General features: G+C 41.6%; 1 protein-coding gene across 17 annotated transcripts in view; it reads left to right on the forward strand.

Moving 5' to 3' along the window:
• MTSS1 (MTSS I-BAR domain containing 1) overlaps positions 1-27,956 on the forward strand; it is a 127,415-nt gene that overhangs the window by 4,980 nt on the left and 94,479 nt on the right. For all 17 annotated transcript variants that reach the window (XM_054815333.1, XM_054815334.1, XM_054815343.1 and 14 more), the window contains exons 2-3: positions 12,047-12,108; positions 14,845-14,918. In XM_054815333.1, the coding sequence (XP_054671308.1) occupies positions 12,047-12,108; positions 14,845-14,918 (136 nt within the window). The remainder of the gene's footprint in view (positions 1-12,046; positions 12,109-14,844; positions 14,919-27,956) is intronic.

The raw sequence follows: 27,956 nt of genomic DNA on the forward strand, positions 1-27,956 counted from the left end.
TTCAGCCATGCAAAGCTCTTGGTCAAAGACATGAACATATGGGCGTGAGAAACATTTATGATTTTGCAACCTCTTATCTCCTGTTAGGAAGTGACCGGTGAGAAGCAGCATTTTAATCTTGCTTTTTGTGGAAGATGGAGCCGGGGTGGCCACATCAAGGATTAAGAGCCATTTGTTAAGTAGGCTTGATTTGCTTGCGAGGGATGGCCTTGTGCTGTTCATGCAGATAATATAAGCTGAGTGGAAAAAGAGTGTTTGCTGGAACAAATAGAAGTGCTGAGACAGTTACTACAGCAAGTCCATCTGTAGGTTCTCTGCATTTGTGTTAATCCAAGGGACAACCCACGTGTATCAGAGAATCTGGGCAAATTTGTTTTACCCTGCCATGTCGTGATACGGAAGCTCTTCTGCAGCTGTGCTTTATTTGAAGCTTGGGATCTCTGTGGAGATTAGGAATGTTCAGTTCAATGATTTTAAGGTCTAGTTTCCATCCAGCTGTTGGGAATGATAACTATTGTAGGGAAAAACAGATGTTTCATGTGCAACAGACAGGTAAAGTCTTGGAGAAGAAATGGCATCTGTGTCCTCCCTTTTCCACGTGTGCTGTGTTGCACTGGCATGTCCCTTGCATGACAGTCTTTAGGGCAGCTGATCTATTCCAAACCTAGTGAATCAACATTTCATCTCCTTCCCCAAAAAGCACAAAATGAGTTCATTTCTGCTCTATGCAGCTTTTCTTCCTTTTTTTTTCTTTTTTTTTTTTTTTTTTTTCTTAAAGGCTTTACCCAAGCCGAAGGCATTTTGGGCTTAGCTGCCTCCCAACAACCTGCTTGCCCAAATGGTTGGTTTGTGTACACTGAAATTCCTTGCCTTTTCCAAGCAGCTGCAGTATCTTTCTGTAAACATCTCGGAGGGGGAGGGATTGACATGCAGCAAAGGCTGACTGATGGTGCAGGAAGAGCCGCTGCATGCCTGCTTAAATACCAGGGTTCATGCAACAGGGCATAGCTGTGAATGCACTCAAAAATCATTTATTTTTAGGGACACATTCTTTCTTGATCCAAATACTCTTGTGTGAGTGTTAACAATTCATATAATTTCTGAACATTTGCTACATAAGTGTGTACGAGGCTGGCTTATTCTGTGGCATAGCCAGGGCAAGGATTTTTAATGTCTTTTAAGAGTATGCCTTTTGGATCTGGCATGACGCCAAGAGCTGCATAATAGGGTTTGCGAGGTTGTAAGTGTGGAAGGAGTTGTGCAGCGCTGCATGAAACACAATTGACTGAGCAAATGTTGGAGGACAAGAAGTCTGTGTAATTACAGGCTCAGCGCTGGTTAATACTAACAGAGGGTAATATTCAGGAGAGTTTGCTGCTTCCTTCCTCAGTTCTGACTGTGCAGGAGCTATACGAAAATCTTCAATATAAAATGCTTGAAAAACACCAATATTTTTTTTTCTAGCTTTTTTTTTTTCAAAGCACAGAAGTTGCTACAGTTGATGGACTATTCCTGTGAATCTGTAAATAGCATCTTCTGCTTAACAGGCTGTGTGTTTTCAGCTTCCGAAAAACATTTTTAAGGTTCATGGTCTACCCAGAGACAGTGTGTCTTGAAGATGAGTGGAAAGCATAAGGGCAGAGAGCAGAAGAGGCTTTTTGGTCTGCTTCAGAGCATGCAAAGATCATAGAATCATGGAATGGTTTGGGTTGGAAGGGACCTCAAAGACCATCTAGCTCCAACCCCCCCTCCATGGGCAGGGACACCCTCCACTAGACCAGGTTGTCCAAAGCCCCATCCAATCTGGCATCCACAACTTCTCTAGGCAACCTGTTCCAGTGCCTTACCACCCTCATAGTGAAGAAGGTTCTTCGTTATATCTAATTTAAATCTACCCTCTTTTAGTTTAAACCCATTACCCCTTGTCCTATCACTATCTGCCCTTGTAAACAGTCCCTCTCCAGATTTCTTGTATGCCTCCTTCAGGTACTAGAAGGCTGAAGTAGGGGTACAGAGGGGTTTGGGTTAGTACCACAAAGAGGCTAGCATAGAAATGCATTTCCCTCTTGAAGTGTATGTTTTCCAATTCAAAATTATGTCTGCCTTGACGCTGTAAGGTGCCGAGCACTGCCCTGTTCACTGGCATCTGTGCTGACCTTTAAGGATGTTGATTGACTTCTTCCTGCTGGACTGTGAGATAGCTTTGAATGCTGAGACGTTTGGAAGGATGGGAGACAAAATGTCTGGTAGATTTGTGGTTAAGACTTTAGCAGCTTTCATCTTCAAAGTGCTCTGTGTATGACTTAGCACCAAAGAATGGCTCCCATTTTTCAGAAAGGCAAGCTATGGCTGCAGGTTCAGTGGCTTCTACTCCTCTCCCCTAGGACAGGAAGGAATTGAATGCATCTAGAGCACAGAGTTAATGAGGGGATGGTTTTTAAGCTCCCAGTATAATACATGTTTCTATCCACACGTACACACCACTTTGTTACTGCTTAAGACGTATTGCTGCTCCCCCCCTGTTGTAACCCAGTGTTTGCAGGCAGAAGAGATGACATCTACAAATGACCGATCAGCTCTCAACACGAGTGTCTTGAACTCCTATTTCGTAACTGAAGTTATGGGACATCTCAGTTTCTTAGTGGAGAAGTCTGACTGGAGCATCTTAACCATAGGCTGATAGATCATGAAGAATTTGGCCATCTGTCTTATGAGGCTGTGTGTGAGCTCTGTATTTTTCACTTTTCCGGTCAACAACCATAAGTGTTGTGTAGTTAATTTTAATTCTAGGATGCTAGTGTGCAAACATCATTTGACAAATCACCTCAGATACTTTTAAAAAGAACACTTGCAGGAATGAACTTGTGCTGGTGTGCGCAATGCTAGCAATGAGTGTGTAACTAGAGATACTTGTTTCATGGTACAAAAAGGTTCAGATTTGGTCCCATTTTTGTCTTCCACAAACTGCCACCATGCTTCTTGCCCAAGCATGAGATATTTTTTTGCCACATAAGTCACGTGTGCTTTGCAATGTCTCTGCACTTTGTGTAGTGGCTTAATTTGGCTTTTTTTGTTAATAAAGCTTTACTTATGATGAGATGCCTCCTAACAAAATCGTCCATGAGCAATCCATCTGTCTAACTTGGAGCTTGACAGTGATTATTTCTCTTCTCCTGAGTGAAATGGAGAGAAAGTAGCCCGTAGTTGCACTTCATTGTCTGGTAGGAGCCAAGGTTCATAAAGCCCTAAACTTTGCTACCTGGTTGCTGCCTTTTCACCACTGAGATACTTCTGTGGTCAACTCATTCCACAGCTTGTCAGTACTTTGGCAATAGATAATGCCAAATTAATGGGTCCTGGAGATTGTTTTGGCTGCTTGTGTGATGGAGATTGTGCTGAGATCAAGCAATGGATGCTCAGAAATGAAGGTTTCTCCTTGCTTGGGAAGAAATGATGAGACCCCAGTGGTGTTGGTGGCATTACTAACACAGGGCTGTTGGCTTGAGGCTGTCCTGTGTTGGCATTAACTTGAATGAGTGCCTCCTGATATTTTAATTATCTTTGTTTTGCTCCAGCTGAAATATTGTGGGTTTAGAAAATAACTGCCAAGTATGCACAGTGGCCACTTAATGATTGAGTGGATGAAAGGCAGTATTGATGAGTCTCTGAGGAGAAATCTGCTATTCAGGCTTGCAAACTTGTTTAGACCTGCAGGGAAGAATGTGGAACTAAACGCTTCCTCTGGAAGACTACTTAATGTCCAGCTTTTTTAACGTAGCACGGGATAAAAGGTCTCTAGAAGCTGTGGCTAGTTGTTCCCCCCCACCCTGCGCCTTGTGAATAACTTCCTGTGTTTAGAGAGGGAGAGACTGTATATTTATGCATGATGTATTTTCTCACAGTATAACTTTTGTTTGCAAATTACCCAATCTTGGATTTAAACCACAAAGTGGCTGCTTTGGAGCTGAGTTTCTTCATTGTACAAACTATGAAACTGGACTGTGTACGGTACAGATTTGACGTGGGCCTCCTTGCTACGTCCGTAGGGACCACGAGTTGGGCTGTAAGCCAGGATGCTGTGCAGCTACCAAGGGAGGGTGAGTTTTCACAGGTCTTTGTTGTGCTATGGACTGAAGTCACAACCATGGGGCAACTGGTATCCTCCACTGGGCATGTTTAAAAATGGGTTAGTGTGGTGCAGGCTTTATTATAATACAAATTAAAAGACTCTAGAGCTCCAACAACAGAATGGTACCAGACTTAGGTTCCCTCTCCCTTTAAATGGTTAGTGAGGTCTAAAAACTACCTGTGTTCTTGTGAAGAAGTGTTGCATTTCAGTGCTCAGGGAACTGGGCATTCCTTAGAGTTCTTCAAGTGGGTTTGGGAATGTAGAAATAACTGGTATCTATGTGTTTTTTCTCCCTGTGGAGTGATTACCCTTTGCTGGACTTTCCTGATTGGGTTTTAGTCTTGACTTTCTCAAGATATTGGGCCATTATCTGTTTTTTTTCAATGTCCTAATGCTCTGTTTAGACTGAAAACCAAACAGTTTTGAAAATACTAAACAAGTGGTTCTGTGATGCATAGAAGAAATATCTAGTTGACAGGTTTTTTTAATAGCATACGGGATGTCTTCAGTAGTGTTCTGTTGCATAATTTGCAATGTTGTGATAATGTATCACCTTGTGAAAGCAAAGCTTGTCATGCCTATTTATACTGTGCATGCTGAGGGAAACTCATTTCTAACCCTGCTGTTCCCTAAACAAGTGGCAGAAATAATGGAAATAGATGTATGAGTACAAGACTTTGATTTTAATTGCCCCTGCTTTCTTCCTTGAAGGGTAGTTACAGGTTAAATGACATCTTAATCTGATCTTTGACATGATTTTACTTTCACTTGCATGCACTGTAATCTCTTAAACCCTGAGTTTGTACCTGTCTCTTCCTCCATTCAGTACTGCGTGTGTTCAGCTCTTGCTGTGAAATCCTGTGAAGTTCATGTCTTGTCTTTTGCTGTTGATGACTTTCATTCCTGGCCCAGCAAGTGTTCTGCACGAGTTGAGAGTCCCTTTTGCTGCTGCAGCGAAGCTCAAGCTTTCCCTGTGCATGGCAATACCTTTAGCTTAGAAAGACAGAAGGGACTTTGCAGTCAGGCAGCCCCCTTCCTTGCCTTGTGTGGGGGTATTATGTTTTCCTAGAAGAGCTCTATATAAATGTACTACTCTTTAAGGAAGAGTTCCAGCGAAAGGAAGCTCCCTGACCTTTCAGAGTTGCCCATTAACTGGTCTTACAGTTGGATGGATTGTCCAACCTGACGCTTCTCTGCAGCAAGTGAAACTGATTGCTTCTTGCCCTGCACCACTAGAAAACAGCTGATAGACAACATCAGTCTATGGGATGCTCTTGAAATCAGTATTGGGACTTTGTTGATTCAGTTCTGGCTTTGAATTTAAGAAATAGTGGGTACATATAGAGGGTAGATTTAGATTGGATATAAGAAAGATTTTTTTTTTTTTTTTACGAGAAGGGTAGTGAGGCAGTGAAACAGTTTGCCTAGAGGAATTGTGGATGCTCTGTCCTTGGAAGCGTTCATGTTCAGTGATCAAACGTGATCTGTAAAGATCCCTGCCAACCCAAACCATTCTATGATTCTGTATATTTGAAATGAGATAAATGAAACCAAAGAAGTCATGGAATAGGTGTTGTGTACACCTCTATGTCTGCATGGAGTGAAGTCTCTCTCACCAACAAAATTTATGTTTCAGTCAGTTGAAAGATTGAGACTGTTCTGGTGAGTCATTGGGAAATAGATGCAGCTTAGAAACCTTCATGAGACAGGCTCTTGAATTGTTAGTTTTGTTTTTGTTTTTTTTTTAACTTGGAGGCAAAGCCAACAAGCAGAATTTTTTTGGATGGAGAAGAGCAATTATGACCTTTGTGTAAGATGATGTTCATTCTCTGCTCACCTGTGTGTTGAGGAGCTTTTGTGGCTTATTAAAGGACTAGGCAATCCTATTCATGAGTCATTGACTTGGCTAAATCTGTGGATTGCAGTGTTAGTGTTTGGTAGCGCTTCCTAACTCTTGCAGTTGTGGCTTGACAAGTGCCCTCTTCCCCAGTTGACTACTGATTCTTTTAGAAAGGAGAAAAAACTTCTAGTGCCAGATGTTAGCTGGGAAGGGAAACTGCTTGTCAACCATTGCATCTTCCCATGTGTTGAGACATCTGTGGCCGGAACCCCCTCTTTTTTTTTTTTTTTTTCCAGGCTGTCATTGTTTTCCTGTCCTATTCCCTTCCACTTTTTCCTGTTTTTTGCCTGGTGAAGGCCCCCTGCAAAAGTGATAGTCTCTATGTGCAAACCATACTTCCTTATCCAGGCCATTCTTTGTGTGTAACATCTGTGACTTCGGTGTCTAGCACAATAAAGCCTCTTTGCTACTTGGAGGTAGTGTGGTGAATGCCACAGAAAAGAGACATTCATAAAAATCTGATAAAACTATATAAAAAAACCCTTCTGTTTTCAGCATAATTTACTTTGGAGGGTTAAGAGGACACGTGCAGGAGCAAAGTTACAAATTTCGTTCCAAAGGTAGATGTGTGGTGTTCAGATGTGTTACTAGGGCGTGAAGCTTGATAAGTGATGTGTGTTTGGCACTTGGCTTTTTAGCTGGTCATAGCTGAACAACTACACTGAGGTGTAGAAGTCCTAACTCCTGTAGCCTGTGTAGTGGGTTGGTTTTTTTTTTCCCATTTTATTGAAGTCTGCAGATAGTCATTGTTCAGTACTCTTCTGGAAGGCGTACAGCTCTTGCTTTGATAACCGATGAGATAAAACCAAGGCACTGCCCGCCTCGTCCCTGTCTTTCCTACCTCTTTAGCTGGAACAGCCAAAATTAGATTCTGAATTTGCTTTACTTCAGAGCAGTTCTTCCCCTTGTCCCAAAAGTTTAGATGGGTTGTTGCTGTGAACAAGATACCAAACTGCTTCTGCTGCCTCTGTACTCGGTGTCCCAGCAAGAGCTGATAATAGGGCTGAAAAGCCTTTCTGATAAATGAAAGTACTTAAAAGAATGCTGTCAAAGGTTTTTAGAAGATGTGATGTGTCTCGTCTGTGGGAGTTGGGGTGCATGGAAATAAATTACTAAAGGAAGGAAGCATCTTTTCTCTTAATGGAAAAAGAAGAATCATAACTTCTTAGCAGAAGGAGTGACAGAACAGTTTTAAACTGTCAAGACTGCTGATACTCAAGTTGTAATCTTAAATAAATACAACAATCTGGGTTCCTAGTCTTGCCATTAGATGTAATCAATAACAATTTCAGTAAATATGACCCTTTGCTGCAAGTCTACCCTTCCTGTATTGAGAAATCGCTGAGTTTCTCATATGGGTCTCTTCTCTCCCTCTGCAGGATTGCTGGCCTGAACGGAAGGGAAAAACAAACTTTAATAATGTTGTGTTTGTGTAGGGTGGCTGTGCTGGTTCACCAAAACAAAAAAAAAAGGGTTCTTCATCCATCCAGGGTTTAAATGTTCCTTCCAAAGCTGCCCGTTAGTGAGCATTGCCTGCTCCTCCCTGGTGTGGTGGGCTGACCTCGGCCAGCTGCCAGGCACCCACTCAGCTGCTCTCTCCTTCCTCCTCCTCAGCAGGACGGGGGAGAAAATAAGATGAAAAAGCTCATGGGTTGACACAAGGACAAGGAAATCACTTACCAGTTACTGTCATGAGCAAACCAGACTTGACTGGGGAAGATGAAATTTATTGTCAATTAAAATAGATTTGAATGGTGAGGAAGACAAAAATTAAAACATCTGCCCACGTCCATAGGTCTGGATGTCGGATGGAGTTTCACTGAACAAAGAGGTGCCCCTCTCCTTCCCACCTCAGCGGCAGGCAGGGAGGACCCGTCCCCAGGAGCTGCCACTATGGAGGATGTTGCCTGCTGGATGCTGGCTGGTCTGTGTGTTGGTGTCTGGCACTTGCAGGTGCTTTGCCAGCTCAGCCTGATGCCTTTCAAACGGTGATTGTGGCGCCTGTCCCTGAGGGAAAGTTGTTTCATGTCCCTAATTGTGGACTGGCTAGGTTGGTGACAGGCACGAGGCACCATTTTGTTTTTCAGCCCTGAGGCAGAAAGGCAGTTCCCTGCCTGTGTTCAGCGTAGATTAGCTGGAGCCCAGCCCTGGGATCAGGTGACTAATCACCTATAAACTGACTAATTAAGCAATAGGGTAGGATCATGGCATGTTGTGGCTTACTGGTGACATGCCTCCATGGGCGGGTGGGCAGGCAAGCAGCTGAGGGCTGGCCGTGCTAAGCAGCTTGCGGGAACTTGACGCCATGGATGCTGTACGGTAGTGGTGAAACACCCATTTCACCAAAGACACGTCAAATTTCTTCATCCAATGGTGAAGAAATAATTAAGCACAAAGTTATTTTGGGGGAAATAGTCCCTGGATTAAACCATTAATAATCTTCAAGAAAACCACTTAAACCTGCACTGTAACTGATTTCTATTTTAACCTATGAGGACCTAAAAAGAGGGTTTGTGACCCAGATTCCTGTAGGGGCTCTTCTCTGAGCAGGGCCGGAGGTGGAGGAGGCCTGCTGCTTTCACAGATAATGCTGGAACCTGAGTAACCCTGACATTTAAAGGGGGGAAAATTGATTTCCTTTATCAGCCAGTTGAAATTAAAAATTGCAGAAGGTGCAGACGAAGCTCTGGGAGAGACAGCATTTAAAAATACTGTGTTACTACTCTTTGAAAGTGGCTTTACATTGCAAAAGCACTTCTTGGGCAAAGATGTCAAATTCCACCTGCTGTTTCTTTGTGTTTAAATTGAGAAAGTAATACATGTTGAATCAAGTATGGAGGTTTAATGACTCTTTTAGCATGTGGTTTCCACCACTGTTAACGTTTCTCTTGATGGTTGCTTTGACAAAGCCAAGAGCTATTATGGCAGACGTGGAGGTAAGACACGAAGTGGCAGCAGGGCTGCCTAGCTCATGGTGGCACACAAAGAGGTCTCAGGGAAGGAGCTGCTCCCCGGTGTGCTGGAGCCTTGCAGTATTTACAGCGCTGGTCCGATTCCTGTGTCATCGCCTTGGTTTGTCCCCACAAGCATCACGAAATGGCTTCCTTGCTTCCCAGGTGCTGGAGAGGGGATAAACCCCCAGTTATTAGGTCCTGTGAAGTAGGCATCGTGCATTTCTGCTGTAGGTAGGAATCAGCGGGATTTTGATTTCAGCAGGGATGTGGTGGAAGTGTTTTTTGGAAAAGCTCAAAGGCGCAACTAAATTTATGTCCAAGACTTGTGTTGTTACTGAGAGAGAGATGAGCTTGTGGCCACGGCTTCAGGAGGGAAGAGTGAAAGCATATTCTATTGGGGCACAGGTAAAATAAACCCTTTTTAATTTTCAGCTTAATTTTATTAGAGTTGCAGAAAACAGGTCAAGATACCACAAGCTGAGCAGGTAATGCGTGAATTCATGTCACTGATGCAAAACTGCAGAAAGGTTTTCTTTAACAATTGCAAAATAAACCAAACCAAAATCCAACCCAACAAAACCCATCACCCAAGCTATTAATTCAGTGACATTTTTAAAAATCATTGCATTTTTCTACTGTTCAAAATGAGATCGGGTACTTTTGGCCAGTGTAGAAGTGCCCAGGTGAAGAGACTGCATTGATTTCAACCAAACAAATATAGCAAACAATTTAAGTGAGCTGTTACAGCTTATTTAAATAGGCTTGGCTTGAAGAGAACAACATTTTTAAAGGGAGAGTAAATAATTGTGGAAGTTCTTGGTGACTATTCCAATTTTGCTTGCTTTGTGGCCAGGCTGGCCACAAAAAAAGAAAAGGTGTTTTCTTCCTGAGCTGTGTTTTGATAGGAGTATCTTAAGCTTCCCTGTGAAGCAGCTACACGCAAGGCTGGTGTCAATCTCCTGCATGCCATCAGGCACGTTTAGCCGGATAATACACCACCAAGATGGAAACATAATCAGGCTGCTTTGGTATCCTCTACTCGCCGGCTTGCGTTTTGCTCGAGAATCCAGTAAAGCCTTAGGCCCTGCTGTTAATTGTCGGGGCTTTCAGGGCTCCTGGCATACACATGCATAATGTATATACGGCATGCAGGCAAACACTGAGAGACAGGTTCAGAGTAGGGGATTTCAGTAAGACTAATAGGTTTAAGGAAATGACTTCCCCCCTCCCCCCCTTTCAAATAATTGGTGGGTTTCTTTCATTTTTTAAATGTCTGACAGTTTTTGCTTAGCACAAAGCACTTTATATTCTAGGTCTCGCCACCCAGGTAACTGCTATTTTCTGTTTCCCCTCTGCATTTCCAACTGGCTCCCTCGTGTATAGGTATAATGAGGTTTTATGAATGCGTGTTTTACATTGCGATTTTTGGGGGTTTTCCTTCTTTTTTTTTTTTCTTTTGGCCTTGCTGAAAAATATGTAGAGTCCCAGTTAGTAACCTTGACAGTGGCCTTATGGCAGCAGCTACTGCATCTGGGTGTATCGTGGCACTGCCCAAACCCTGCTGTGCAGTGGCTGTGTGGGAGATGCACACAACACCTCTGCAAAAACATCGTATTTATCAAAATATGATAGAGAACACAGAATTGTGACCAAGGCCAGAGTCAAAAGGGAGGCTTGGCATTTGCCTTTGGTTTTAACTCCAGGCCTAATTCCATTGGATCCCCCCATGGTGTGTGAATGTCTGGGAGCTGCCCTGTTGGGTGTACGGAGGAGCTGGAATTTGGCTGTCAGCTTTTGGGGAAGGGGCTGGTTTTGCCCTGAACAAGACATGGCCTCTCATGGCAGTGTGGGCAATGGATTTTGTTTTACTTACAAGAAACAGACTGGTTTATCGGGGTGGATCGAGTTTGCTACAAGCAACTGCAGTTGCTTGCAACCCCTTCCAGTCAGAGCTGGGGTAATGTTAGCCTTGAGGATCTGCCTTATCTGGGGTTTATTGTGTCGTTGCTCTGGTAACTGCAAGTCTTATACCTTTATTAAAGGAAACAGGGATATTTTATTTTACTCCCTAGACTCCAATCAAAGGGAAATTTTGAGGTTTCTTTCTACCATGGTTTTTGCTGTTAACAGAAAATTTGCACTTGTTCTGCAGAGAGCAAGTTAACCGATTTTGGTCTAAACAGGATGATTTTTTTTTTACCTTTGGAAAATAAAGATCAGAACTTGCAAGAACATTTGGTGTCCATATTCTAGATGAAAACCTGGGCCTTTAACATAATTTTTAAAAATGGGGAAAAAGTTTACAGAAAACTTGAAGTCAAGAAGAATTAAACCTTCTTAAAAACTTTGCATACACTTAGTGCCATGCTGCTTTATCAGCTTCAATTCAGAAATCAGCTTCAAGGTCATTTGCGACTGTGTTGGAAGCAGGCCTTACAGTTATAGGGCAGCTGTTGGGAGAGTTTGTTGTCTTATGGCCACTGTGCCTTTTCTGTCCCCAATTGCTGAGTTACCTTGAGAGAGTATTTGAGGTGGTCTCTTTGTCAACTCAGACCTTTATTGTAAAGGCTTTTAAAATAATTTTATGTTATCTTTTAAAAAAAAGAGGATGGGAACCAGGTAATGACACAGAGAATCCATTTGTAGAGATTCTGGGATCCTGCTTTTTGTTTTGGGAGCTTCTCTATACATGTTGCAATATCCTAGCACCCCACTTCTAATAAGTTTGGTTTTACTGTATCCATCCAAAGCAAGGCATTTCTTTTCTCTGCTTCAGTTGAAATCGCTCTTTTCCTCTACAGTTTACATTTGGAAAATCTGTAAAGCCTCCTCAGAGGACCTACTGCTTCATCTGGATTCACAACCAGTTGACGTCCCATCTGCTGGGGACTGGTGTCTAAGGATCTGAGAGAGAACTTCCTGGGAAAATATGTTTTGGTGTTTATGAATTAGGATTTAGTAAAATCTTAGCTATTGCTTTATTTCTAGCTTAACTTGTTCTGGAGTATCAAAACCAGAATGCTCAAATTAAGTATTCATTATTATGTTTTGTTTTTCTTGCAGGGAAGTTACCCAGTGTGGGAAGATTTTATAAATAAAGCTGGGAAACTGCAATCTCAGCTTCGGTAAGTTTTGTTTTACACAGTCAAGATCCCCTAAAATTCCTTGTATGTGCAAACATTAAGATTAAATGCCGGGATAATTTGCTAAGCATGTCCTAGTAAAATTGTGCATATTTCATAGTCAACACCCGTATTTGTAATTTTTCACGTCTACTACTGCTGTTTTAATGTATTTAGGAAAATACATGATCTACCACCAGCTGTATGTAATAAACATAAAATGAGCTAAACTTCATGGCTTCTGGTGGAAAATTGGAAAGATAGTTTATTGTTGTTTAGTGAGCACACATTTGGATTGAGCCCTATGTTGTCCTTTTTAGTAGTGTAGAATACAGCAGGTTTATATTAGAAGAAGGCTCAAAATATTAATGAGTCTTTGGTAGTCTTAGCAGCACTTTCTTCTGCCTTAAAGAAGGGAATTCCTGTGCCAGATCATTTATCGGTGATTATTAAAACTTATGTTATTGGGATGTACTTTGCAAATGGCATTCTGGGTGACTTAATAAGGGCCATATGTATCACACTTAGACCAATTCTGCTATCTCTAGAATTCATTCACTTGTAAAATCTGTTTCTGCTAATATGAATCCAAGCTCCATTTCTTCACAACAGTCCCCAAACCACAATCTCCACTGTGCTCTCCAGAGCATCAGTGTTTTTTTCACAGCAGCAGCGGTAACAGGTATGGTTATTGGTCTATTTTGCAGTTCTGTATTGTGTCGTGAACTGTTTCTGAAGAAGCTAGGGCTTAGACTCATTTGCCCTAAACAGCTGGAATATGCTGTTCTGTCACGCCATGCCTAAAATATCACACTTGCATGTGGTTTTTCCTTTTCCAGCAATCATGTCCCATTGAGTGAGTGTGGAAGAAGCAGAGAAAGTAGAGAAATGGAGAACTTTCCTAGCCCTTTGTACTCTTTAAACACAGGCCTTCTGGGAAGGCATGAGGGATAGTTTTGTTTATTTCCCAGTCCTGTGGTGTTGCATTCAATCAATGTAGTGCTTTTCTAGCTACAGGACCATGCAAGCAGGCAGCTTGAAAGCCTGTGTTTGAGGATTTGCTGTTCATTTCTAGCAAATGTGAGCCTTTTGCCACTGGTTCATTTCTGTGTGCTCTGATAAAGGAGAGCAGATGTCATCTGAGCTGGAGCCAGGTCTTCCTGGATCTTGTTACTGGAGAAATGGAACTTTGTTATTAGCAATATAATTAATAATTAACAACATGGTACACTAATAACAGCATGACCCACAAGTTTGGAAGATGAAGAACACAAACACTGTTAAGGAAAATCCCAGAAAAGGTTATCTGGTTCCAGGGCTCAATATTGCTAGCTAGCTGTCAGTTCGGTGGGGTTTTTTTCTTTTGCCTTCCCTTTAATCTCCTGGGCATGTGGAGAGTCCTTATGCATTTGGTTGGTCCTCTCCAGCCTGGTGGTTTTTTTGTGTTCAAATCTTTTGTGCTGTCAGTAGGCCATTTACTATGCTGCCAGTTATGTCCTCTGTATGTTGAGCATATTTGGAGCAAGACTTGCATAAAATCTGACCTAATTAAGCAGTCGTGTGGTCTTTTTGGCCAAGGATCAGCTTTCCTGCAGGTCTCCTGGGTTTTTTTGAGGGTAACAAGGAGCTCTTGAAACAGAGTGAAGCTGATGGTCCTCCTTCAAGATTTTGCTTGGAGAGGCTGACTGACTGTTACCATCAGGAGAGGAAATCAGTTATTGTTAGCAAAAATGTGTAGAAACAGAACCACAAGGTAACTGTGGAGAGGGCACAGTTGCGCTTTACCTGTAGAGCCCTGGCCTACTTTCACTTAAATTGGGTCAACCAGACTATAAACCATCAGAAATCTGGTATCTACCTGAAGTGTTTAAGGCTCTAGGGCCTGCTTATGTAGAGCAAACGTGTTCAGAAAACTGTAACTCACGTTTGCCGTCCACTTGAACAGACATGTGGTCTGTATGTGCTTTCCAAGCCTGGAGGGAGATGGGCTAGTGGGGTTGACACTTTGGATTGTGGAGTCTCCAAAATTAACGGTGTATCCCTCAGTAAGCGACATGCTTGGAGGAGCACTGGATCAGAAAGGAGTTTTGTTTGTTTATTTTGGGGGTTGGTTGGGGTTTTTGTTGTTGTTTTTGTGTTTGTTTTTTTTTAAGTGGAGATTTTTTGTTCTTTTCCCTCTTTCCCATTTGCCCAAGAACTCCAGACCAGCCTGATTTCCAAGAAGTTGCTATTTTCTGTTTCAAGGGATGCTCATGCTCCTCAGATGAGAAATTCAGGAAAGTGTTTGGCCAGGATCGTAGATAAAAGGGAGGTCCTGCATGCTTATTCTTAAGATATACACGTTCCCTGGAAATAGCAGTGGCTGTAATTTGTGCACTAATGGGTGCAGTATAATGTGTGTTAGATTTGTTTTTCATGTTTGACTGCTTAATATTAGTTCATCAGAGGAAATCAACTATAAGGGGGATGGCTGTGCTCTTTTGAAATAGCACCTGTCCTGTGCAATTCACAGCACGGAATTAGCGTGGCTGCCTCCAAGTCCATAGTGCTAACACAAAGCGAGGAAGGGATTAAGAAATGAAGGAGGGAAAAGACTAAGTTCAGATATAAAAGAGGATATTTTTTTGTGGCCTCTGCAAGTTCACAGTGGTATTCTTTATAAGCCTAAATGTTTTTGGCAATAATTAAATAGGCAGCAATGAGAAACTGCTAATGTTTTGTTATCTGTATGCATTTCAGGACTACAGTAGTAGCAGCTGCTGCCTTTTTGGATGCCTTTCAGAAAGTGGCTGACATGGCTACTAATACACGTGGTAAGCAGATGTGTCAATATTGAGTTTAACAGAATGCTGTGTGGTTTATAGCATTTGTCGTAATAAAAAAAAGTCTTACTTGTTACATTGACAAGCAGATATGTGAGACATCTGTTAGATGGACTTGCACTTTGAAAAAGCAGCACGTGAAAAAGGAAGTGTCTTTTCTTTACCAAAAAAAAAAAAATGCTGGAAACCTGTAATTTAAATGTGTCATCAGTCATGTGAACACTTCTTAATTACCATTTGAATTATATGTTGATGAATAATATTTTAGAAAGCAAGATTTACTGAAATCTGTATTCACTGATGCTTCTGTATGTTAAGTAAATGCAAAAAGCTTGATATTCAGCTGGTATAAATAAGAGTAGGGTTGCTGAAGATGGAGCTGATACCAGCTGATGCTATGGCCTTTGGGGACTGTACATAATGATGGTAGTAGCCTGTACTTAGATCTTTGAGGAAAGTCTTTACTTGTCCTTCCTCTTGTCTGATGTTACTACTGGTCAAAATTAATTTTCCTGGGCTGTGGGACTTCTCTGGGTAACAGTCTAAGCTTGTTGGTGAGTAAGGAGGCCAAAACAGTGCAGCTGGCAATCTTTCCAGGCTGCTGAATTGGAAGGAGGCAAAAGGCTGCTTCTCTCTGATGTTGGATGCCCAGTGACCAGGGCATCACGTGCAGATGTCCCTGCAGCAGTAGGGCATTCCCCATGGTCACTGTGTCCCTGGGCTCTGTTGCTGAGGAGCAAATCCAAAGTGCATGTATCATTGCTGAGTGAGTGGCTTTTGATCACCTCTAAAAAAACATTACAAAACCTCTAAGGTTAAAGTCCTAATATGTCCTTGGCATTTGACTTGGTAGCAATATTACTTTCTTACTCTCCATAAAGAGTGTGTTTCCATCAGCAGTGTGCAAGCTCAGTCAGACTTCCATTTCCCTCCATTTCTGGTGAACAGGAGTAGTAGCAGCTGCTGGAGCAAGTATCAAACCATAGAATGACAAGGCTAATATTTACATTTTGATAAGAAGTTCCTCATTATATGCATACTTTCTGTAAATTATGGGTAATCTACTCATGTAAAATAATAAACACTTCAGAAAGTGGAATAAACTAAGGATGAGACCCAAGGCAGAACTTAACTTGAATTTCTAACGTGCCTTTCCTTTGAGCATGCTCTCTTCTGTCTCTTTTCCCTCCCCTAAAGGGAAAACAAAGCAGACCCTACCAAAATCCTTGAGACTTGTCTTCTGGCTGTGCTGGCAGGCTTATAGAACTTGCATTCAGATACCAGAATGACTGAAGCTTTCCTACTCTCAGACAAAAATGGCTTGTGCAGTTTTTTGAAGGGTATTTTGCACTTTCTGCTGTGTTATTTGGACCACGTCCAAGAAGCATCATGTCTTGTCTCTTATCTCTTCAAACACATCCTTTACAAAAGGAGCTCTGTAAATCCAGGCCTGCCAAATTTGTATAGCTCCTCTGTTCCATCTTTCTGCCTTCCCTGACTGAAAGGATAGAAGGGAATTTTGTTTTTATTTTTAGAAAGTGATGTTCTGGGCAAAGAATCAAAATTCCAAGCTAGTTGGTGGTTCTGGTCTGCCTCCCAACCCAACTTCCACTCATGCCCGTTAGAGTATTTACATATAAGTAGTCTATGGCCTTGGAGCATATCTGAGGTTGCACATTGGTCCTTCAACAAATACAAGTCTTTCTAGCTTGCTGTGGACGGGGATAAAAGCCTGGCCCTGTTGAAGATGATGGCAAAACTCCTTATGATTTACTAGGACACAATTTCATAAAAATGTATTTTGCTGTTTAGTATAAACAACATTATTCAGAAAACAAAACCAAACAGACTTGGGGTTTTTCTTCTCTGATGTGGGGATTTTAATGGGCTCCCAGTTTTCCTTTGAGGAGTTATCTGACTTGGAACAATTCTCTGTTAAATTTTGCCTGTTACCTGATTTTATAATCTGGATATTTGATGTCTAATCAAACACCTGGCTGTGCTTCACACTGTTTAGAGGGTTCTCAGTCAACTGGTTAACCAAAGTCAGCAAAGTTCATGTTCAACTTCTGGGGATACACAAGACTTGTGTACCACCTTCCATGACAAAGGCAGGGAGGGTTGGTGTTTTTTGGTTTGTTGTTTTTTTTTAAATTATGAGGCTGGTTTATCATTGCATGAGCCGAATGTTGCTTTTGGGAACTGTATATGAAAATACTGAAGCAGATGCTTGTTTTGGAGGGACTGAAGTGTTGTGAAGTTGGGTGCTGCGTTTTATTTGTAATCGCTTATGATTTTACAGAAAGTGGCCTCTTAAGACCTACTGATGTAGCTGATGAAAGTGTTTTATCAGTCAGCAGAAGCACTCTCTGGCTACTCTTTAATCTGTTTGCATCAGCATTTGCTTTGAAAGAAGAAAAAGTGTTTACATGGATGTACATGTCTGCACACACACAAGAGGGGATGATTACCTTTGCAGACACAAAGTGTTCAAATATGAGAGCTTATTTTCATCAACTCTAGTCCTTGTTCCAGCTGATATCTTTCTCTACCTCATGTGCTGTTACTGCTGTTCCCAAACATTGGTTTTTCCCTTCTGGTGCATCCTTCTTTGTATATCATGTAGTTCCTTCTAATTCTGCCACTGTAACGATGTCTCTCTTCACATTCCTGTTTGGAGCTCACAAAGAGAGCATAATTGGAGCTCTGCTGTATATGGTAAAACCTATGGTTGAATGAGTCAGATAACTTGTACTTTTGGTGTGTTTTCCTCACATTGTAGCTTTTGAGGTAGGAAAAGCCCTTAATGTGAAGTACTTGGTGTTTTGTGGTGACTCAACACACAGATGAATTTCCTGACCAGCTCATTTCAGCTTTTTCTTCCTCCTTTGCTGTCTCTCGGTTTAGGTGTGTCTCAACCCAAAGTTTAGTCTTTTTCCTCATAGTTCAGTTGCCTCAGTTCAATGCTTTTGGTTTCAGCCTGACAAGGAAAAACACGGGGAAAAATAGTTCTGATGCATCTGTTGCCAAAAGTTTTTATTTCTGTGGGTCTGATCGTCTGAAGAACATCATTTGGATGGGGGACTCTGTCATGTTACGTTGCTAATTGTCTCATAATGCTGGCTATATAGCAGCGTGTGCTGGTTTTTGCTGGCACCAGAGCAAAACAAAATTCCTTCAAACGTTTTGACTCTTGAGCTCTGACAAGATATACGCATCTATCTAGCAGTTTGTGTTATTCAGGCTACATCTGTTTGGCATACAGCCTGGCAGAACTTGTTAGTCTGCAGTGGAATCTGATATTATTTCTCATTATGATTATTAAAGAGAATACTTACAAAATATTAAATCAAATTGATACTTCAGGATACCTTTAAATATCAGTGAAGTTTCCTTTTGGGGAAGTGTGTGCTGGTGAGTTTTAATTTTGAGTTTTTCTCATATGGCTCAGGTCTTTCAATACCTGAAATTTTGAATATTTTTATCTTCGTCAATTCTAACTGAAGCATGAAAGAGATTGAAATCTGATTTCATTTAATAGCTGTTTACCTGATATTTTGTGCATTAAGAATTTATTCTCTTATGAAAGCAAGAACTGTGCATCCCAAATAAACATATATCATGTATAAACATATGGTAAGTTGAGTTTGAACAGTACGTGAAAGGACGTGTGTACATTGCTTTGCTTTTTGTATGCTAGTGGTGTTCTGCCACTGCTGCATTTGAATGTCCTTTGTAGATAAGTGCTAGAATTCAGGAACTTGAAAAAGTAGGTGCGAAGAGTAACTGTCCTCCTTGTCTTATGTGGGAGATTAATGTGAAGGCACATACACTACTTCTATATCTACTTAATACACCTTCAGTGGCTTCCGTGGAGGAAAACCTGCCCCAATCTTGCCTACCTGCATCTTCACAGGTGTAAATTAAAATTTATGGAAAGATGATCTAAAAGCTTTGATTTACCCTGAAGCTTAAAATTGATCTTCAAAGTGAGATTGTTAATGAGGCAGCTGATATCCACTCTTGTGGGTTTTTTGTTTTTCATTCATATTGAAGGGTTTTACATATACATAGGTATGTTTGATATTAGCAGATTAGTTAAATCACTTCAAGATGTGTTTCAGTGTATTGCATGGCTTTCTCTGGCCAGTTGGATTCCATGGATTGTAATGCTGTTTGAAGTTGACTTGTTTCAACTTGGAAGTGCTACTAAAGGTATGTTTTCCCTGCCTTTGGTAGTCTTGACATATGTCATGCTGGTTGGTGCTATTTGTTTTCTATGTCTTTCATTTTACAGATATCTGAGAAGGCTTTAAGACAATGCAGAGCTACTGACAAGAGTTGCAGGAAATTCCAGTTGAAGGTGCCTGGTGGGCAGAGAGGGTCTGAGATTGGGGAGGGAAGAGTTATGGATGGTCAACCAGCTACAAAGGGCAGACCTGGAAGCAAAACTGAGCCTTGAGCCTGCATGGCATGCAGCAGTGACAGGGTACCAAAACCAGCATAGCCTTTTTAATGTTACTCTTTTGAGGAGCAGGATATATCAGCCTGGAAGAAGTGCTGCATTAAACTTTCTGTACTTTTTCAGGCCCCGTTAGACTTTATCAGTGTGCAGGAATGTAAATATAGTTTAATGGTTTTACTTATAAAATTAGATCTGGTTAATATGGTGAGGGACTGTTTATCAGGGAGTGTAGTGATAGGACAAGAGGTAATGGGTTTAAGCTGAAGGAGGGTCGATTTAGATTAGATGTTAGAAAGAAATTCTTCACTGTTAGAGTGGTGAGGCACTGGAACAGGTTGCCCAGAGAGGTTGTGGATGCCCCCTCCCTGGAAGTGTTTAAGACCAGGTTGGATGAGGCTTTGGGCAACCGGGTCTAGTGGAGGGTGTCCCTGCCCGCAGAGGGGGGTTGGAACTAGATGGTCTTTGAGGTCCCTTCCAACCCAAATCATAGAATTATGATTCTGATATCTGTGAGTGTCTACCTTGGGTAGCTCTTGTACTGCAATATTCAGTGACTGCTCTTTATGTTTAATAAAGCTGCTTAAAATAGTACCTTTGGTGCAGATCTGTGTTCCTGGGCAGTCTCTGCGTCTGTGTTGCTCCAGCTATTGTGTGAGTATGCCTTCAGGTAGTCCTTACTCTGGGTGTTTCGTTGTCACCTTAGCCAGGATATAAATGGTATGTATTGAAGTGGTTTTCCAAAGCGACAAGCTGCACAAAGTGTTGTAGTGCTGGAATTAGCATCCGTTATCTCCCAAGTAAGTGTGTTTAGGCCTTCTCAACCACTATCTCGCTCACTGCAAATAAGGCACAGGGTGACCCCAGGGATAAATCCTTGGTGCCACAGCAAAACGTTATAGACAGTACTGAAAGGTGGCTTTTTATTTATGTATTGGGGTGGGGGGAGGAGGGGAGGGGAGGGGAAGGAGCCTGGGGAGGGGAAAGACACCACAATCTAGAGCAGCAGACAGAAAATCTGTATAACACTTTGGAAATAAATTCCTATGCTCCTGGCTATGGACTGGAGAGCTGTGATGATAATCTGTGCATAATTTCAGAGTGAAAACAAAGCTGGGCACAAGAGGAAAGGGGTTCTCATTGTACAATGCTTTTGTTTCTCTGAGTCCTCTTTAACTTCAGATGCTTGTATTCAAATAACGAAACCTTTGAGCTTCCTGTCAGTTAAGATGAGACTTTGTAATAAGCACTTATTCGTCCCTTGGAGTCCCTTTGAAGTAAAATAATACAGTCCAGGCTTTTTCTTTGTGGATTTTCAAATATGAAATAATCAGGAAGAAAATTATTTAAATGAACCATTCAGTCTTCCATTATACTTTCATGAAGATGATGCAAAACCTAGGACCAATTCAGAATTGTTGGCAGATAATTTTGAAGCTGGATGCATATTGCACATCTGTTGCTTTTTGAGAAGTGGGACTTGGAAATGCTGCTTACAAGTGCTAAAACTATAAAACACATACATAATAGGCAGCTCTATGTTACTCTGTTTCCATATTCCTGACTTCCTGTAGACAAGTAGCAAATGTCAGTAGCTGTCTTTCAACAACCACCCTGAGATCTCTGCTGCTGCTGGGAGCCCATTTGGCTGGAGCAGTCAAAATGGGATGAACATCTTATATGCCCAAACACAAGTAAAACAGTTTGGTTATTAATGACTAGATTTTATATTTAGGGGGTTAAAAGGGCTGCTCTGCAGGTAAAACATTACCATTGCCTTTTCTTTGGGTGAGTGCATGCATTGCAGCATAAATATATTTTATTTATTTTGGCTTTTCTTTTTTTTCCTTGAGCTCAAGACAAAATCTTGCTCAGGGTTGTTAGCAGCACAAATGTTGCCTTGCTGCTACCGAAGGAGAAATTTCCAGGGCAAGAGATGAAAATAATCACTATAATAGCTTACATGGTCAGCTACCCCTTGGTAGGGCGCACAATATGATGCGCAAGTAGAGTTTGTATTTGCCCTACAACCCAGTATTTTTTTGAGCTTAAGGTGCTTTGCTAAAGAGTGAAGTATCATTTGGAAAAGGGTTAAAGCTGCCAGGTGATTGTGTATGCTAGCAGAAACAGAAAATTTGAATGCAAGATGAACTTCTGTGAAGGAGAAAAATAAAAGGATGAGGGGGGAAGAAGCAAATAAGCTTATTCAGTACTTTATCCAAGGAGTGGGCAGGTGTGTCAAGATAGGAGTGGCTGGTCTTTTTTTATGACTGAATGTAAATCTATTCACTATCATCTGAATCAGAAATCTTTGAGAGTGTGGGGAACGGGAACTGCACAGAGTTAACTTTTCATATACTCAGTCTTAGGTGTAGTTTTTCTTCTCCCCTTCCTTACACAGCTGTGTTGCTTTTAGTAGGATAGAGTATCAAGTCCTGTTTTTCCTGCAGATTTGGGATGGATGGATTGATTGTTGTTCCCAACTCTGTGATAACTTTATCTCTGTGGGCATCTTCATGTGGAGCACCTACACTTCAGTAACTGTATACTGGTTTTGTAGCTCCAAAAAGTTTTCTCAGTCTTAGCAGCAGAACCAAACTTGCGATGTTTTAAACATCCAGTTTGGCAAATAATGAGGATAAATCATAAATGGCTCTGAGAATTTCCTTCGGATGATTTATTAGGTTAGAAGCAAAGATGCAAAAGCATTCTTTTGATAATGGGATGTGGATTTGAAAATGGGGACTGAGGTTTTGGTTGGTGGTTGGTCTTTCTAGTGTAGCACATGTTCCTGTGGTGGCGATCCCCTTTTAGACTATTTCAGTCAGCCTTTTGATGTGATAAATTGCTAGTTGGCACATAGCAACAATTCTGTAGTAACCACAAGTGAGTCGTTGCAGCTTTTAATTTTTTTTCTTTAATCTGTGAGCAGTTGGATAGCAAAGGTAGCTGAAGATCTGTTTCCATTGCATTTTATTTAGTATCTTATTTGCCATGAGACAAATGGGAGGTGGTGTGGGAGAAGAATTAAGAAATCGGTTCCGACTAAGCTAGCTTTCCTGCAAAGCAGGGTAGTGCTGCTTGCCTTGTGGACCTTGCCCATGACATACTGTGGAGGCAGCAGAGCAGTTGCTGGGCTTCTGTTCCCTCATCCCTTGTGCCTTACAGCTGTCTCGATACGCAGGTTCAGCAGTTATCTTCTTTTTGGTTGCCTCAGAGGCAGATTCTAAGAAGAGATAATGTGATGGTGAAGGATCAGATTGGTGCAGTCAACTGGCTTCATGCAAACTCACCAAACCTCCAGGGAGGTGAGCGTGGACCTGACCAGAGTCCAGGCAGTGACCTCAACCTCACTGCACCCCAGTCCACAGGTTCCTTGAACCACTTGCGATATTTCTCTGCATCAGCAAGGCAATTTGCGCAAAGGCTGTGGTATAAAAATGTGTGCTTTGACTTGGGATGTCTTCTCCCACTCCCTAAGTCTACTCCCGCCCAAATTATGGGTCTATGGAGTCTACTCCCAAATGATGTTTGTTTCTAATAATGTAAGATGTATACAAAAAGGAAATCACAAGCTCCAGCAGACCAATGTTGAGTGTGTGGAACAATGGAGCTCTGTCTAATCATTAACAAAAGCACCAATGACATTTGCATTGTCTAACAGGTTTTTTTTTGCAGTCTGTCTCCCAGAAGGATGCCCCTCCATGCCCTTTCGGAGGTGTCAGGACAGTAGCTTGTATATGTTTGCTCCACGTGTGTCCATGCAAACTAGTGTTCCTACTGCCAGGTGATATACTCAGTGATATCATTCATCTCATGTTTGCATACCTGCTGCTTCCAGGGAAGCAGTACATGCTCATGGTAATAATGAGGTCTTGCTTAAAAATAGACCAGCTTCCTTCATTTTCTTGTCCTTCTGTTTGCTCGATGATTTGTTGGGTGTTGCCAGCACAAATGTTTGTCCCTGTTGCTGTGCAAGCTGTTCACCCCCTCCCTCCTCCCCTACATGTTGGTTTTCTTCAGTGAAGCAGTTCCCTGCTCTTTTTTCCCTAGTTGAGGGAGCAAAACTTGCACTGTTGAGGCTTATGGGCTCATTTAGAGAGGTGGGGAAGAGTTCCTCCTGGTTCTTGAATTTCACTCGAAAATTAGCATCTGCCTAGGACAAGAAGTGCATTGTGATGTGTGTCTTCCTCTTCCATCTCCCACACCTGATGAAGTCCAACCTGTAGAACTACTTCTGAAAAGTTAAAATAATATAATTACCTTGCTGTTTCACTTCAGGGCTCAGAGCCCTCCTCTTGTCTTTGTGCTTTCTACAGTGGTTTTTCCTACGAATTAATCTGTGACCTGCCCTCCATTCGGGTTGCTTTTTTGGACAGGGTGGAGAAGGAAAGGAGGATGGGCTGTTTCCAAAGGAGCTCTGGGTTGTGACCTGACAGTATTTCCTGTGAAATGTTTGGACTCTGTGTATGTATATTCATATATGCTTAAGTCTTCCTACTGCTTTGCAGTTTTTGCTTTTATTGTTGTTTTCACCTGGGCTTCTTGCATGTAAAACCAAGTATGTTTTCTAATCTAATGAAGCCATTGAAAAATGCTGCAACCTTTGCAGCAGCCATCCCAACGCAGTCTTTGTGGAAACCACTTCAAAACTAATAGCAGTGGCAATTGTGTGCGTGGGAGGGGAAGAGAGCACGTTCATCTGCAGCGTGGTGGTGTCAGGAGGTAGAAGAGATCTGCGTTTGTACAATCAGCCCCTGCAATTGTTGTGAAATTCTCCTCTCCTGCAGCATTTATTACTATGTAAAATTGAAATCTGCATGATTTCCTGCTGTGAGCGCCTGTGCCGAGGGACTGGTTTCTATAGTAACTAATATCAAGGAGCTTGCTAGGACTTCACTTCGGAGCTGTATTTGAGCATATTTCGCAGTTCGATGCAATCCTGTACGAGTATTTGATTGATGACAAACAAGAAGTCGGAGGTGGTGGCTACCATTGCTACAGGAGTAGTGCTGTGCACCTTGGTGTGTACACTGAGGTCTAAAAATAGGAGTTTTGCAAAATGGAGTTGGAGGTGGGGGTGTGTCTTTTTTTTTCTTTCCCTCTTTTTTTTTTTTTCCCCCTGAGGGAAAGCTGCTGAATGGAAACACTGAGAATACACCAAAGAGTGTTTGTTCGGAGTCACTTCAGCCCACCCTGGAGCGAAACATAAGCTGAGGAACTGGGTCCATTTTTTCCTAAGAGTAGCAGACGTTGCTGTTGCCCCTATTCTGTTTTGAAGCAGAGCTGGTGTTTGTTCTGCTGAGCATGATGAATAGCACTGTTAATGCAGCTTCATCTGCCGGACCAGCTTCTGCCTTCACTGAGGTGCAGGCACATCTACTAAATGTATTTGTTCTGCAGAGTTAAGCAGGGAAGAAGATGGAGAGGGTTTAAGCTTGGCTTATAGATTGCAGGCTTTTAGGGTGCCAGGCAATATGGAAAGCCTGGTTTGTGCAGTTTGTGAGTAGTTCAGAAAGGTAGGCAGGGTCAGGTGCATGAAAATGAAATTGCATCTTCCATTTAGGGTCACTTTCAAGGTAAAACTTGCATCATGTGGTGGAGGTGGGGAAGGAATGCAGAACAGTGGTCTCTGTCCAGAGAAGTCCTCTAAGTACAGAAATTGGGCCTAGGCAGGCAGCAATAGTGTAGTTGCCCAGAATGCTGTTGAGGCCAAGCTTGAGCTGTAAAGTAAGCTTATGGCATTGATGAAATAGTCTGCAGTGTGCAGATGTCTGTGTATGACTGAAGGTCAGTTTTCACGGCTGTGCTACAGGAGGAGGAGCGTATGAGCATATGCTTACCCTGCTTCTCTCCCAAGCCCTCCTCCCCAAAAAGCAAAACATCTTTGAGGAGAGGGTGAAGCTGTGTGTCTTATGTACCTGTAGGCATGTGTGTGCACACACCTAGTTAAGTGAGGAGTGCTGTTTGCTTAGCCAGCTCCAGGGGAGCCTTGGCTTGGCCACCCCAAGAACAACCTCTTATTTGTTTGGTATTTGAGGATGCTGGAGGGGCTGAGGAAGGAGAGTGTAGAGAGGAAGAAATGAATGGATGACAAGAGCTGTGTGTATTTGTTCTGGGAATATTTATGGGAGATCAGGTACGTATTCATGAAGAAATGAAGATTTTTATATTAAAAAAAGTCTGTTCAGAGAGGCCATCTTTTATATTCACTATTTATATATACAAGTCTATAGTAAAAAGTATTACAGTGATTTTTATTTTTTTTTTATTTTTACTGGATTAAGCCAGTTGCATTAAGAGAGTAATGATGTATTTGAATAACATGAGATAATTTGACACTGAGGTATGACCAGATCAACAGATTGAGAAGCAGAATTGGAAACTATCATTCAAGAATATGACGACAGATGTTGCTGAGAAATCATCTTCATCTGTGTACTTGTGTAGAAGTAAAAATCTCCCTTTCTTGCAAACAGGTACTAAGCAGAGTGCTACAATGAAGTCTTAGAATAAAAATGTTATATTTACGCAATACAGTGATGCAAGTCTGGAACATTGAGTTGTTATAAATAAATTAAATCCAAAGTACATTTTAGTAAATACTTAAAGTGCATATTGTGATGGATTATCTCTTTTTAATGCTTGTTCATTTTCTGCTAGTTTGCAAAATCACTGGAGTCTGTAGAGCACATTTCCTTTCGATGCTGTTGTGAATGTGTATTCATTTTAAATCTAGGTTATCCTACATGGAGAATAGCAGCTCAGTGTGAGCGTTAGTCACTTTGGTTCAAAGGTAAAGAGTTCACATGTAGCTCTTCTGTAGAGGCAGGAGCCTTGGTTATGAATATAGTCAAGGGAATGTTTGAGCTGTTAAGCTGAAATTCAGCTTGCTGCTGGGGAAATGAGTGTTGTCACTGAGTATGTACCGGGATGCAAAGCCCTCTCCAGACTGTGCGGTTCAAATGCACCATGTACATTCAGGATAGATAAGTGATTTAGACTAACAGATTTTAATGTTTCATTGTAAGCTTGAGACTGGCCTTAGTAGGAGTTACAAACTCTGTGTTTCTCAAGCTGCGTTTTAACAAGGGTTTTAGCTATTCTCTCTGAAACTTTCTTCAGAAAACAGGCTGCCTGTTTTCAGAGACTCTTTGTTCTTCACAATATATTTTCTTTGTTGGTAGCCATGTTAAATTAGTAAGGTTGCCAAAATTAGGAGTGGGAGAAAAAGCTTGGTGTATGTTCCCAACTAGGGTGGAAGTGCTGAACTTCCGGTGTGCATCTATAGAGCTAGTGAAGAAGGTGGTTGAGAAGTTACTGTAGGGTGACTATGCCCAGCGTAATTGAGCTTAAAGTTCAGACATGAGTATTTTAAAACAAATGTACTTGTTAGAGGAAAGCTTTCTTGAGGCTTTGCGTTAATGGGTTCTCTCACAGGAAAAGAGCTGATGCCTTCACAAGTGCGTATAACCACCCATCTGCCCATCATGAATATTGACAAGGGATTTTTGAACCAGAGTGGTAAGAAGTCTGTCCTGTGCTTTGTGAAGAGGTTGGTTAATGAAGGCTACAGTGTGTTCAGGTTAAAAAGTACAACTATTCAGTATCCTTTCCAAAGCTGTCTCTAACGTACTATTTTGATGGTTGCCTAATCCGTTGAAAGTGTTCAGAATTTCACCCTCTATAGAGCTCAGTTTTTGAGGCCGTGATTGTCATGGATAAAGCACATATGTTTTTGTGTTAATGCTTAACTTCAGTTGACTTCAAGTTCGTCCAAGTTCGATTCTGATTTTTGTCAAAAAAAGGAAGCTGGACTCAAAATTTGTGCCTTGTAGGTCTACCCAGAAGCTGAAGGATGTATGAACAGCTTTCTTCTCTCGCTTTCAAGAGAAAAAGTCTCTTAGATGAAACAGATTCAGCATGTAAAAAGCTTCTCATGACCAACGGGAGTAAACATTAAACATTAATGATGCAGCTTTAAGTTGCATGGAAACAAACTGGGGCAAGTCAGTTCATTTTACCTTTGATTCACTGCTTCCAACTGTTACAAAGAGAAAAGGTTGAAGGGACACAAGGCAAATATGAGTCTTTTCCTTTAGCTCTTTCTTGTAATGATATATTTTGCTCCAAAGAATAGTTTCAGTATGTAAATGGATGGAATTTATAATTTCCAAGTATAACTTGGATTTTTAATTATTTTTTTAAAGCAGGCAATGCAATAACAGCAATTTACATAATTGCAATGATTTCTAGTTAAAGGGAGATTAAGTTCTAGTTAAAAGGAGAGTAAAATAAAGACTTCCAAGAATAGTCCTGGACTGTAGAAGTTTGAACATCCCCTGGGATGGAGGTGTGAAGTGGTAGTTTGACCACAAGGCTTGGATGTCAAACATTGCCAGGCGCATCTGTTTTTTATAGCCTATTTATAGCAATGAGAATTTCTTCTGGTCTCAAGCAACTTGCACAAACTTTTAGATGTTAATTACTTCTTGTTTTGGAGATCCAGTGTGAGATGCCATGTAATTACTGCAAAATGACTGCATTAAAAATGTAGGTCTGGAATT

Source organism: Grus americana, chromosome 2 (assembly GCF_028858705.1).
Source record: "Grus americana isolate bGruAme1 chromosome 2, bGruAme1.mat, whole genome shotgun sequence".
In the NCBI taxonomy this organism is placed as follows: domain Eukaryota; kingdom Metazoa; phylum Chordata; class Aves; order Gruiformes; family Gruidae; genus Grus; species Grus americana.